Source organism: Carassius auratus, chromosome 22, assembly GCF_003368295.1.
Source record: "Carassius auratus strain Wakin chromosome 22, ASM336829v1, whole genome shotgun sequence".
Taxonomy (NCBI): Eukaryota; Metazoa; Chordata; class Actinopteri; order Cypriniformes; family Cyprinidae; genus Carassius; species Carassius auratus.
The window spans coordinates 11,968,009-11,982,154 of NC_039264.1; the positions used below are offsets into that span (position 1 = coordinate 11,968,009).

Consider the following 14,146-nt stretch of genomic DNA (forward strand, 5'->3'; position numbering starts at 1 on the left):
TGTATTATAATATGGGCTTCAACTTTTACAATGGATTATACTTCTCATAGTTATAAAGTATCATAAGTATCATATTTTGCCATTTTTTTAAATTTTTTATATCTTACCTTAAGAATTAATAATAATGATAATAATAATGACATAATAATAATTTTTTAAACCCAAACAGCCATAAGATCAGATATCAGATCAGATAAATGTGTAATATGACACATTTGCTTTTAACTATTTTATTGTAATATCAGTTTGATTATTTTGATGGTACATTTCAGACAGCTGTTAAGGGGACCATCAATGGCCGAGGACACACACACATGATGGAGACAGGAAGACGCTGGAGATCGCTGGAGAGAGGTAAGCAGGTTAAATGGTTAGTCCTTTGGAGTAAGCAGGTAGGTATTGACCTAGTTGCGAATGAGATTATTTTCGTTATTTTCTTCTTCTTTTTTTTTAGTTTTTGGGTCACATGTGTGAGCAGCTCTTTTAAGCTGTGGAAACCTCTTTCCTGTTCTCCACTTAGTAACTAACAGGGACAATGAATTTATAATACAGATTGTTAGATTATTTAATTAATTAATTTATTAACTTTAATCTCAACTGTATATTTCAGATGCATCACATCCTACAACCTTATCATCATGCAGAGAAACTGACACTCACTCACACCAAAACAATTGACTTTAAAGGCATCAAAGAGGATTGTGAAGATATTTCACTGGAACTTCACATCTATTTTTGTTTTTTTTTATTTTGTGTTTTACTTCTATCTGTATTTATTAATGTTTAATGTCAGTTCTCATTTATGAATGTATTGGGCTAATAATGTATTGGCATGTCAATAAAAAAGTATCCACACTACACACTGTTGTTGTTGTAGTTGTTTTAATATAAAACCCTATAATGTAAAAAATATGGATCATTACTGATTTTCTAGCTACATAGAGTCAACATATTTTTTTTACAGGTAAATCATTTATTAAAATGTCTGTAATTTTTAACTTTCCTATCAATCGTGTCTGATGGCAGATAAATTCTCGAAAGAGTGTTACAAAAGGATGTTTTGCTGGTCCTTTAAGATTCACTCTCAACTTATCTGTTCATATAGGCTAGAAAAACATCAGTCTTCATATTCCACAACACTTCAGCATGTAATTCTTATTAAGTGAGAGGATTTTTTTACCCAAGCAAAGTCTCTGAGAACTTGACATCTTGTACTTCTTTTGAGACTCCAGGAAGGTTGCAGTTCTGGAAAATGAAATGGTGGCACTGGAGACTAAATAGTTCCTCGTGGTTTTACACCTAATCCTTCAGATTAATTTTTTTGTAATTGTCTTTTCTTCTCCATTTTTTTTTTTTTTTGGACCATACTTAACCTTTTTGGCTCTTTTTATCCATAAAAGAAAATGTGCTTAATAATATGCACAGCTGAATATAAGGAGTTTTTCACTTCCAGCCTTCATGTACAATTATATATCTCTTATAAATTATTAAATACATAATGAATAGTAGTTATTAGGATTGATGTGATTTGGAATTGGTAAAATGTGCTTTGAAAATATATATATAATCAGAATATCAACTTGCATAATAATTATGCATGCACCGTATTTTCATTGTCCTTGGTTACTCGCTATGGTATAATTTGCAGAGAAGCTAAGCTGTTCTATTGCAGGTTGATTTGCTTATGATCATAGAATAGAAAATAAACTGTAACTGTGAGTATTTTTTTAATGATGTCCATAAATTATAGTTCATATACAGAAAGTGTTTCATTGAGAATTAATTGGTTGTTATAAGATGCAGAACCTGATTTTACCAAGTGCGTCATGTTCCTGGATCAACATCTTTGTTGACCCTGGAACAACATTGTGATTAACCAATCTGATTTAAAGAACCAGTTTATCAGTTTTGTGAAGTTCAGGCTTACAATCAGTGTTTGGTGCTTATCAATGTCAATCATCTATCATTTCCTCTGATTTTATGGATTACTAATGGTTAAGGTTAGGTTTAGGGATATGGTCAAGACTACTTTGGATTTAAATTATGTTCCAGGGACAACAAAATATGATGACCTAGACATTAATGAGATACCATTTATGTCAGGAGGACCATTTACCTTATTTACCATGGCCCTTGAGTTATTCATGTGACATATACACTGTATCTTTTTTTTGCCACAACAACCTGAAATGCTTGCAGCTGCTATCCGTAGTCATAGTAAGATCACTTGAATATATGAAGTTACAATGAATTTGAATATGTACTGTAGGTTTTAGTCCACTAAGCTGTGTGATGAAAATGGATGTGATCTGAATATTAAACAGAAAAACCGAATTGAAGTAACATACATTTATTCAGAACTTAACTGTGTCACATGCAGGGTTGGGGGTAACACATGCATTATCATATTACTGTAATCAGATTACAGTTATTGATTAAAACACTAATTGGACAATACTTGTTTATCATGGTTACATCTGTAAAGAATTACATGGAGATACATTGCACTTGTGATATAGATTATGCATTCATATGAAGATTAAATCTGCAACTGTTCTGACATCCTACAAAGGAAAAAAAATGGCATCTTACATAGTCAACATGAGTATGATATGTTTCAATGCTTTTGCGTTTGAAATGGGCAAGGCAAAGGAGACTAAAGCAATGCTCTAATTCTGAAGTTTAAAGGATTTCAGAAGTCAAGTCAGGAACAAAATCATTTCAATCTGTGTTCTCTATATCACATATGATAGGTCTAGACCTAAACAAAATTACTTTACTTGTTAAATTAGTTGTATTTATTTTTCAAACTCTCTATAGCATCATTTTTTGAGAATTGTTCCCATTCAGGTGGGATCTTACCACTACCATCAAATGTCTTATCGTAGTATTTTTCAAGATCTTTCTTGAATCTCCACACAAACCACTTCCAGTAGGGCAGTTCGGAGAGATCAGGGGTGATGCTCCACTCAGCGTATTTTCCTCCTGCTGTTCTGTATGCATTGAATGGGACTGTTTTATCACTGGTACAAAAAGATCGCTCACTGCTTGCCACTGATGTTGTGCAGATCCAAACAGACAAGTTTGTTGTATCCTTGAATTTGACCCCATTTACTCCTGTCACTCCATGGAAAACAGCGTTGTGATCTTCATCATGGTTTTCTATGGTATTGGTGCAGATGGCTCCACAGAATGGACACTGATCCCAACAGCACTGACATAAGTCATCAATCAGAAGCTGATCTGGCCTGATATTGGGGTCCAGTTTTTTTGGAAAATTATTTCTGTTGAATTTATTACTACTGATGTCTTTCATTATAGCAGGAAGTTCTTTCTTTATCACATCTTCTAGCAATTTAAAATCATCAACATCATGATGTGCGACTCCACTGAGATCTTTTTCAGAGAAGACCAGTTCCTCTGAGAGATGCTGTGTGAATCTCTTCAACCACAAAACAACATCTGCTCTGTTCTCTTGAACATGTTCAGTAGATGCATGTGCTTCTTCTATGATCTTCTGCTGCAGGAGATTAATGTTCTTGATCATCTTGGGTAAAACACGGTCACTGAACTTACCAGTGATGAAGTCATTAACTTCTTCTCTGATGAAACCACTGAAATGATCTCTGGGAGTTTTGATGTAGTTCATGTATTTTTTAAAATTCTCCTCTTCTGCCAGTTTTGTCAGGATGTGTTTATCAAGATTTGACCTGTTTCCATTCAGTGATGGACAGTCTGTTCTCATATCATTTGCTAATTCTCTGGCAGTCTTCTTGTATACACTCTGTTTAATGGGTTCTTTGAGTTTCTGACAAATTATCTCACCAAAAATGGCAGCTGATTTTGCCCCATGACAGTATTTCAGAAAAATACTAAAATACTCTTCTCTCTTCTTCTTAACATATATTTCAGGATCATTGGCCTCTTTGAACATTTTGTGTTGCTCAGCGATCATCTCATTTGCTCTCTTGCAGATGGAAAGAATCAAGTCCATGAAGAATTCATTCTTTAACACATAATTAACTTGTCCTTCCTGATGTTCAAGTACTCTTGCTTTGATGTAATCTATGAGTTGTTGAATGTAGCTGATGTTGTAGCCCATCTTAGAGATGTTAAATGACTGAATCATTCTGTCTGTCTGCAGAACAACATCACTGACTAATGATCTTATCTGGGCTTCATCCTCCTTAGAGAGACTGCGACCCAGCAGATTTTTAACTACTCTGCAGGCTTCTGAGAAAAATTCGCTTGATTTCTTTACCTGTACATAATCTGAATAACTCTGCACAGATAAAACATCCCTGCTGTTCTTCCGGTGGTCTGCATTAATACTTTCATAGTTGTCACTGAGGATCTCTCTCATATCTCTCATTATGTCAATGTCTCTGATTGTTGGAGTGTCTCTGCTGATTAACTTCATCCATTGGTCCCAAAACAAACCAAACTCTTTCTTTAGTGTTTCCTCATCATTTGCTTTGTCTTTGCGTTTTAAGGCGAGTTCTTTGCTCTTTTCAAAGAGAGTGTTTTCATGATGTGTCCTCTGAGCCTCAATCTCTTTCTTTAGGTCTCGCTGCTTAAGAATCTCATTTAATTTCCTCTTCGTTTCTCTTACAATGCTTTCCTGTAGCTCTTTGATTTTAATGTCGAATGATGCTTTCCATTGAATCAGTATATTTGCATCTGCATCTTTCTCAAAGAATTCTGACACTGATTTTTTCACTTCTTCACTTGTGTTCTTCAACTCTTTGTGAAGATCAGTTTCTTGAACCTCGTGAATTGCTTCATTTTCTATTTGGTTGTGTAGTTTGTTCTCAGTTTCCAGCATGGCACTGCGAAGCCTCCAGGACCACTTGCTGTATTGTGTCTCCAGTTTTCTGTAGGCTGAAATCTCCAGAGAATTTCTAAAGCTGAAGACGAATCGTTCATTCAGTAATGCCTCCCAGAGATCATTAATACGAACTTTGAAGTCTTTCAGTCTCGTTCCTTCTGATTTTGAGGCATGAGACATGATAGTTTTCTTCAGGTCTTGAATGTTCTCAGAGTAGTTTGGGTTTGGTGGAGCCATGGGCGGACTGCCCTCCCAGAGCTGAGCAAAATACTTAACATCTTTCTGAACATCAAATCTAATGACATCACTGAAACGTTCAACAACACAGACTTCCTCTTTAGCAGCGAGTTTAGTCATCTCATCCAGTGTCTCCTGCAGTCTTCTCCTTCCCTCCATGTTTTTGTCTCCAGCTGTGATGTCAGTAACATTCTGATGCACAAACACACAGCTGGGAGACAGTCTGACCTTCTTCATCCTCAGGAAGGCCTGAACAACAATCTGAAGAATGTCCTGCATCTCAGACGGGTTTTCTCCAAAGATATTGATCAACGTCAGATTTCCAAGACCGACAACAAATGTGGCCAGTTCATTGTCATGGTGTCTTGTGGTTCTTCCGGCCAGTTCTAGAGCACGAAGACCCTCAGTATCGACAACCAGAATGTAGTCAATGTTTGAATCGCTTTTCATTTTGTCTGACCCACTGTTCATCTGTTTTTTCATCTCGTCTGACACTCTGACTAGCTGCATGAAAGCTCCTCTGGTGCACCTGCCAGCACTGACGGCAAACTCAAGTCCAAACATGGCGTTCAGCATGGTGGATTTCCCAGAGCTCTGGATCCCTAAAACTGACAGCACAAAGACTCTCTGGTCTCCCAGTTTCTGGATGAGTTGATCTAGAACAGCAGAGATCCAGATCACAGGAACATGAGCAGCATCTCCATCCATCAGCTCCAGTGGAAATCCAGAGATCATCATCTCAGCTGCAAGACTCGGGAGAGAAGAGAAGTCTTTCAGGTCTTTCTTGTTCTCCCCCACAGAGGAACACGATTCATAGATCTGACCAATCTCCCTCATGATGTGCTCCAAACCAAAGGTTGCATTTTGAAGTTCTTCAGAGATTTTTTCAAGCTTGGTTTGTTCAGCTTTGAGTTGTTCAGATTTATCATGTTTTTCCTTCAGTTGTAATACTGTTGACCACTTTTCATTATACTTGTGATGTAGAGCAGAAAGATCTCTTGATGTATATTCATCCAGGACGATTCTGAGCCATTTGGGGAAAAAAATCTTGTTTGCAGCATCTGAGTCCATTTCTTTTATAAAGACCTTCATAAACTCACTAATGTCTAATTCATGCTGCTGTTGACGGAGTTTCTTAATTTCTGTTTGTTTTCTACTGGTGTCCATTTCTATATCATCTCCTTGAGGGCGATGTAGCTCTTTGTTCTTCTGACTCCACTGATGCCACAGTTTCCCCTGATGGGGCAGAAATGATTCTTTGATTTTTGTCAGATATTTCTTCTCCAGTAAATCAATCATGTGCTGTGCTGCTTCTTTTCCTCTCTTGCAGTCATCCTCATCATTTTCTGCATCTACTCTGATCTCTGGGTGTTTGGACATATCTTCAAGTCTGAAAGTGTGAGATGAATCTGAGAGACAAGCATTTATAGCTCTTCTGAGTTCTTCAGATACATCTGACTGATTTCTGTCTTTCAGACCAATAGTGTATTTTCCTTTCTGTTTCTTAATGAGAGTTGAAGCATTCTCAGTAAAAAGAAAAATAAGAGGCTTTGAGTTCTGGTAGAGTTCTTGAAGTTTTATCTTTCTTCTGTCATTCTTCTCAAGTTGTGGTAGCAGAACCACATTGACTGAGGCCATTTCAGTGAGGATCTGCAGCTGTTTCTCATGGTCTCCTGCATCACCATGTAGATTACAGAATGCAACACAGTCATTGAATTTATCATCATTTGTTCCAGAGGAGCAGTACCAGGCGATCTCCACCACTCCATCCATCAGGACTCTGGTTCTGCTGCTGCCGGGACAGTTTCTGTGGAAGAACGTGTTGTGTTTCTCATTGATCAGACTGTTCATCAGCTGAGACTTGGATGAAGACACAGAGCCAAACCTGAAGAAAAACACCTTTGGAGTCTCTGCCTTGTAGATCGGCTGGGTTTGACTGATGATTTCATTGTTGGTGTTTCTGATCTTCCAGCTCTTGTGGATTTGTCTGAATGTCCAGAGAGGAAACTCAATCTGTCGTGTGAATGGATCAGGAACAAGCAGAGGCAGAGCGTACTGACACTGGGACAGTTTAGTCACCATCAGCTGCTTCAGCAAACCATCAGCACAATGAAACACAGCCATCTGAACATCCATCGAGTGAATTTTCCCAGATTTACTTGTTTCTTCATTAGACAAAAACATTTCTTCAAAAATGTCACATGCAGATGAGTCACTATGTCTTTCTTGTATCAGATCTTGTTCACTGGGATCTCTAACAGTAATGTATCTTGCTCTGTAGTCCATCATCAGTAGTTTTTGTATGAACGTTTGAATCAACTCCTCTTCAGCACAAGACTCATTGGACTGTAATGAATGTTTACTTATCTGAAGAAAATCTGCAGCTTTCAGTTTATGATCCTTGCTGCCTTTAAGATGAAGTCTGTCAAATAGTATTTTTGAGCCTGTAATCATTTCTTTTTCGGTTTCTGTTTGATCTGGTTTCTTTATTTCTGTTCTAAGCTCTTCTGCAGGTGCCTGTGAAAGAAAATACTAGTATGTTCATTTATCTGCAGCCTCTGTCTAATTTATTATTATTATTATTATTACTACTCAGTTTCAACAAGTGAACCATTTAATGATATCATGAAAGCTATTAGTAGCTCATTTTATGACTGATAGGTTGTATTATTTTTTAATTTCATTTTTGGTTTTAGACAGTATAAAAACAGTTGCCTCCCAGGCTCAATTCAATATGGGATGATGCATTTTAGAGGCATATTTTGCATTATTTGTATCCTTATATCAGAAACAGTTAAATTGTTTTAGACATTATATCTGTAATAAACGCACAGCATCACACACATCTTGCATGTCTCTTTGTCTGAAAGTGTGACTGAACCTGCACAAAAATGTGAAGACACATTATGATTTTGTTTTCTATTTCCACACATAGACTGCTACATGAGATTTCTGTGGAAAAGTCATTTGTGGAACCTGGGAAAGACTTTCTTTCTTTCTTTCTTTCTTTCTTTCTTTCTTTCTTTCTTTCTTTCTTTATTTATTTAGAATTATTTTTCTTTCTTTTTTTAGGAATTATTTTTCCCTAAGCCACCAAACATTATGAATTAAAAGAAGCAGCCATATAGTCTGCCAATATAAGGAACTGTTTTTTTTTTTTTGTGTGTGTTTTTTTTTTTTTTTTTTATAACTATTTTTATCAGTAGTTCTAAAGTACTGAACCTTTTTAAAGTCTGGACTACGTGGCTTCTCTGTAATAAGGAGATTAGCTGAATTATTAACTCTTAATTCTTTATAACTTCTCTTGTCAGCTTTTGAGCATGACAGCAGCCGCCCCCACAACCCTCCCCACTTTAACCATTAAAACAGTTTCAGTAAACACTAGTCCCATAATAAATGTGCACATAACTTACCATGTGTGTTTCTTTCATCTCTGTCATGGAGTGCTCTCCTGCGTCTTTATTGATTGAAGCTTCACCTTAAGAAATATAAAAATAATAATAAATTACATGATTTTTAAACCACTTAGATTTCTTATTCTGTATTATAGTAGTGCCATTTTTTTTACATTTAACATTTCTAACGGATATATCATTAAGGCCTATTTCTATTGACAAATATCTATATGTCAGCTAAAATCAGCTGAAATCCTAGTAGAACCTAATAGAAGGATTTCATGTCCAGATCGGACTGACTGAGAATTTTCAAATAACCCAATGGTCAGACTCGATGATCTCAAGTAAAAACCAAATAACTACCCTTAAATGAATGTATCAAAATGTCAGAATGTATCAAAACATAAGATCAAATCTGATCATTTATTTATTCTTAAACGAGTAGTGCAGTGATTATTGTGTTCTCCTACCCATGTCACTGCATGATGAGTCAGATGATACAGTTGCCTTGATCATTTCTGCACTGACATCAGGTTTGACGTTGTTCTCATCTACCGGCTTTCCTTTATCCTATAAAGATAAACAGAACGTCTATTTCTTGTAATCATGATCTAAGTTCTTGCAAGTATGCAAGAGTGTGTACATTCAGTGGCTACTTTATTTGCTAAACCATTTTTCGCCTTCAGAACAGACTGAATTCTGTGAGAACTCTGAATTCTTGCTCATGACAGGTTTTGGGAAAATTTTAATTTATCAACTGTTATCGATCATCATCGTGAAACTGGGGTGGCCAAAGTCCGGCAAGGCGATAATTGATGGTTTTGTTTTCGCAGCATTCCTGTGTTTACAAATAACCCACGTCATAACCAAACGTTATGTGATTGGCTTACAGGTAACCAATGATTTTAAACTTCAGACAAGCAGCCCCCACAAGAAAGAAAACACTTGTCAGTTATGACCTTCCAGACTCTGTCTACGAAGCAAAGAGAAGTAGCAGAGTTTGGTATTACCAGGCTAACACACCAGATTTTAGTCTGATATTCAAAGCAATACTTTTTAACTCTTTTACTAGTTAAAAGATGTAGAGATGAAAAGCAGAAAGCAGATGGAATTATGGTAAAATAATTACATAGATTTTTATTGAATAATCTTGGTTGTGTCATGACAACTCTCGGAGGGACTTGCATGGTAATGTACATGACAATGTTACAGTGTTTGGTCTTGGTGGAATAGATCTGCTACACTGCTGCTACTGTGGCAGAGCATGTACCGAGATTTGCTACTGCCAATACATCCACAACATGCTGCTGTGAGCATTTCAGAAATACTGCTGCTGCACATAAAAAATATATGAATTACCCTCATATCGCATACATGAATCACCTTATAGCAGATCCATACAAGTGGAGCTGGGGAAAGTGAAGGGTTTCTGAAGCAAGCTGCAAACTGCTATGGCAAACAAATGCCAGGTATTTGAGTATTGAGCTTTAAGCTCATTGGCTACCGATACAGGAGAGAACCAATCAGCTGCCATGTGACAATGATGTCACCAGGTCAGATTGAACTAGACGTATCGGACTGTTCCATCTAGACTTTCATGCCAGAACTCTGTATTTGAATTACACACTATCTTCATCTTCATTTTACCAGCATACATTCTACATCTGTTACTTAACCAAGCATATGTGTACATATGTATGTACATACATATACATATATTAAGAAATTACTAGGCCTATATAATGAGAGATTCTATAATTGAAGTAAACAACATGAATGAAGATGTCACAGCAAAGGTGAAAATTTAGGGAAGTGTAATAATTTAACACTGCATCCTGATGTCAAACTGGCAAGTACAAGCATAATTTCCATAAACACTGACATACGTCTATTCACACACGTATAAACCCAGTGCTACTTACATATATACACATGACTATTTGCAAATGCAGACTGCACAGTCAATTCACAGATCCACTGAATACATAAACATTTAATAACGTGTAATTATTTCTAAGTATCTGCCAATTGCTTTTCATTTTTTTTAAATATTAATATGCTTTTCATATTTTGTGAATGTAAGTTTGGATATGCATTTGAAAAATGTATTTTGTGAATATGAATTAGCTTAATATTATAGTTTACTTAATGTTTACTTATTATAGTTTAATGTTTCTGAATTACTCCAGTCAGACTATATTCGAAACGATTGATTTGACTTATCCTGTATCATCCCAGAGCTGTTGAGAAACAGAGGAGCGACACTCATACAGGCTTCATCCACCTTTTTCCTGAGTAACCAATGAGCGCCCGATGATGGATTCTAACTTCTGGTTGGGTTTTTTCATGTTTCGATCTCCACAGAAATCCAGGTTAAAATGGGGTAAAAAGATAGACTGAATTAATTAAACGGAAACATTTTAAATATAACTAAATATAAAATGTGCGTAGGCTTTGAATTTGTGAATTAAGTTGTGAATTAATTTGACTGGACACATCAGAAACTGGAAATGTAAAGCATCTTTCCATTATGAGGCAGACAATACTCATGAAATTTTTTACTAGTGCGACAGAGAAACGTCTAATACTATTAGCTAGACTGTTGTTGACATTTTCTATTCTAGCTAGTTAATGTTATTTAGATCAACAAAATAATATCTTATATACAAGTACATATCTATACATACTGTGATTACACTGTTGGTGTGACCAATTCATGACAGCTATTCATCAAGGAGCTGGTCAAGGAGCTTGTCATGACAAATATGAAGAGGTGTTTGGAAAACAAATCCCACCTTCAAAACCATATTACAGAGGCAACGGGAAAATGTGGGATAAAAAAAAACATAAAACAACTGGCCAGTTTACAAGGAGCACAAACTGTACTTTTCATTTGTGAGGCATGTAAGCACTGAGAAGGCAATTTGAGATGGTGCTGTACCTGTGTGATTTTATTTTGTTAGTTTGATGTTCATCTATTCAGTCACATTTACTACAATTCACTAGAGTTGCACTACAGACAAAGTGGCAAATACATATATTTAAAGTTATAAATGTGCTAGTCTAAATATCACTTATAAATAACAAAATCTTCACTTTGTAAACATTATACACATTCCTCTTTAGTCGTGGCCTAATGGTTAGAGAGTCAGACTCGCAATCAAAGGGTCCCTGTGGACTGATTAACATGACGTGGAGTATTCGTAAAGCCCTAAGTGCACCGTAAGAAGACAGATTTATGTGATCACCTGCAGGACAATCGGCAGATTACACCTTTAACTTGATTCAAGTGCAATGCGATTATAATATAAGGATTTGATTGTACTTTATTGTACATTTTGTTACTACTTTTTTGTTGTTTTTTTAAATTAATTTATAAATGAAAAATACTTGAAAAGGGCAGAAAATTTGTAATACACATCTAATTTGAATAATTGAAAAAAAAATGGATAAAATAATGTAGGAAATATACATAAAAATTATACATTGATAATCTGTCAATGACTTGCTTTATACATACATACATGCATATATACATACATATAAAATTTTAATTTTTATTATTATTATTTTTAAAATATAATATTATACGCATAATGCATACATACATACATATAAAATGTTTATTATTATTATTTTTAAAATATAATATTATACGTATAATGAAATATAATATAATAAAATATAATATTATATTATATTATATTATATTATATTATATTATATTATATTATATTATATTATATCCGAGTTTTCTAGAACACATCATGAGGTTAACATTTTAATAACCGAGCATGTACTACAGAAACTATAGCACTATTCGGACGGGACTAGTTTTCTAAACTACGTTTGAGTTTCGATTCTTACCACCTGACGTCTGTGATTTTCATGTACCAATTCGGACGGGACTAGTATCTCCGTGTTTATTACAGAAGTGGGAGGGTCTGATTTGTGCATCTGGGCGTCACAGAGATCACGCGCTCTGTATGCGTGCATTGCATTCATTCAGAATGATTGCCTTAGTATTATTACACAATAAATACTAAATGGCTAGTATAGCAAAACCATGTTAATGTGTGGTTCCTTTAGTTTAACTTGTTTTCCTTTTTTTTTTTTTTGTAATTAAATGTAATTAAAAAAAAAAAAAACATTATGTAACTGAGTACATAAATGAACGTGAGTAATCTTACTTGATGCTGATATTACAATAGCCGGTATTAACAGTTTACGCGATCTTGCTCTTGATTTTATTATTTGTAATATTTTTTTATTATTATTCATTTGCCGCTAAGCAAATATATCAAACATCCGCGCGGTAAGAGCATCTACGGTAATTCACGTTGGCCAAAACACACAAGGAAACGCACAGAATGTCACAGACATTCGCATTCGGACGGGATTAGTTTTATCAGAGTATCACTGAGTTTGCTGAAAAACGGTAGGTAATTTGCTCTGGAATTATCACAGAGGTTGTGTGAGAAAAACACAGACGTGGCAGATTCGGAAGGGATTAAAATCACCAAGTACGTCTGTGAAACGCAGATTTCTCTAACGACCCCCTGTAAAACTAGTCCCGTCCGAATAGGGTAGATGACATTTCAGCACTTCTCAAACGGACAGCGACTCCTAAGTAGCACTTAAAACACGGCTACGTGTGACTGTGTTAAGTGCATTTTTGGGAAACGCACGTGAAACAATATAGCACGATCGCAAAATGACTCGTGGAAAACGCTCTTAAGCTGTAAAATCAATCGTTAGCGGGGAAACCTGGCCCAGATACAATACTGATTTTCGCGGAAACTCGTTTTTGTATTTTATTATTATTATTATTATTATTATTATTATTATTATTATTTATGCCGTTTACCACCAGAGATGATATTAAGTGCAAATAAAGTCATACCTGAGTCCTGATTTATGATGAGTGATGTATGATGAGTTCTCTCTGTGTGTGTCTTCAGCCCCCTTTCAGCGGTACAAGTAGCAAATGAAGGTTTTTTTGCTGGTATTTATAAAGACAAATCTGCTGCATGCGCAGATTTGTGGGGGTGGGGGGGTGGGGGGTTTGTTGTCGAGGGCTAGAGACTCAAGTCCCCGCCCTTTTTCAAAGTGATTTAAAAGTGCCTCTGTCAGACAAATAGTGTTTTTATTGTGGCCAATAAAACAAAATGCATTTGAATTATAATTAACATGACAATGTGTACAAAATAGTAATGAATCGCTCAAAAGTCAGAAATGTCCTGTTTATTTGTACATATCTGTAAATCTGAGGCATTGCGATTGTGTGCGTCACAGTCAGTTCGGAAACTTTCAGTGAGCGCCTGTGTGTCGCCGGAATAAAAATTATTCAGACACTTTCATTTTCACTTTCTTACATAGCCCCTATTTTACATTTGAGCCCCTGCCCCTGAGGAACTCTCTGAACATCCCTGATAGGCTCCCTTGAAATCACACCACAACAGTTCCTTGAAATCACATGGCAAAACAGAAATCAAAAAAGAGAGACACTTTCATTTTCACTATAGGTCATGTGACTTATAGGAACAAAGATATTGATACTTATATAAGCTAGCAGAGAACTTTCCTTTGTTCTTGTTATCATCCAAGAATAAAATGCAGACCTAATTTTGTCTTTATTTTAACTGTTTAAAGCATTCTTTTCTACTCTATAAATATCTGAATATAT

At 35.7% G+C, this 14,146-nt stretch overlaps 1 protein-coding gene and 1 long non-coding RNA gene across 2 annotated transcripts; one reads left to right on the plus strand and one right to left on the minus strand.

Moving 5' to 3' along the window:
- The first annotated feature begins 186 nt into the window (after positions 1–186).
- Positions 187–858, plus strand: LOC113040655 (uncharacterized). The gene is made up of 2 exons (XR_003275272.1): positions 187–354; positions 611–858. It is a non-coding gene; the product is annotated as an uncharacterized LOC113040655 (long non-coding RNA).
- A 1,532-nt stretch (positions 859–2,390) lies between these two features.
- On the minus strand, positions 2,391–13,421 carry LOC113039716 (interferon-induced very large GTPase 1-like). Its single transcript, XM_026197757.1, has 4 exons — positions 13,364–13,421; positions 8,931–9,030; positions 8,479–8,543; positions 2,391–7,582 (listed from the first exon to the last, which is right to left on the minus strand). Exons 2-4 carry the CDS (start codon positions 8,974–8,976, stop codon positions 2,789–2,791), a joined length of 4,905 nt encoding a protein of 1,634 aa, XP_026053542.1. The 5' UTR covers positions 8,977–9,030; positions 13,364–13,421; the 3' UTR covers positions 2,391–2,788.
- Between the last annotated feature and the right edge of the window lie 725 nt (positions 13,422–14,146).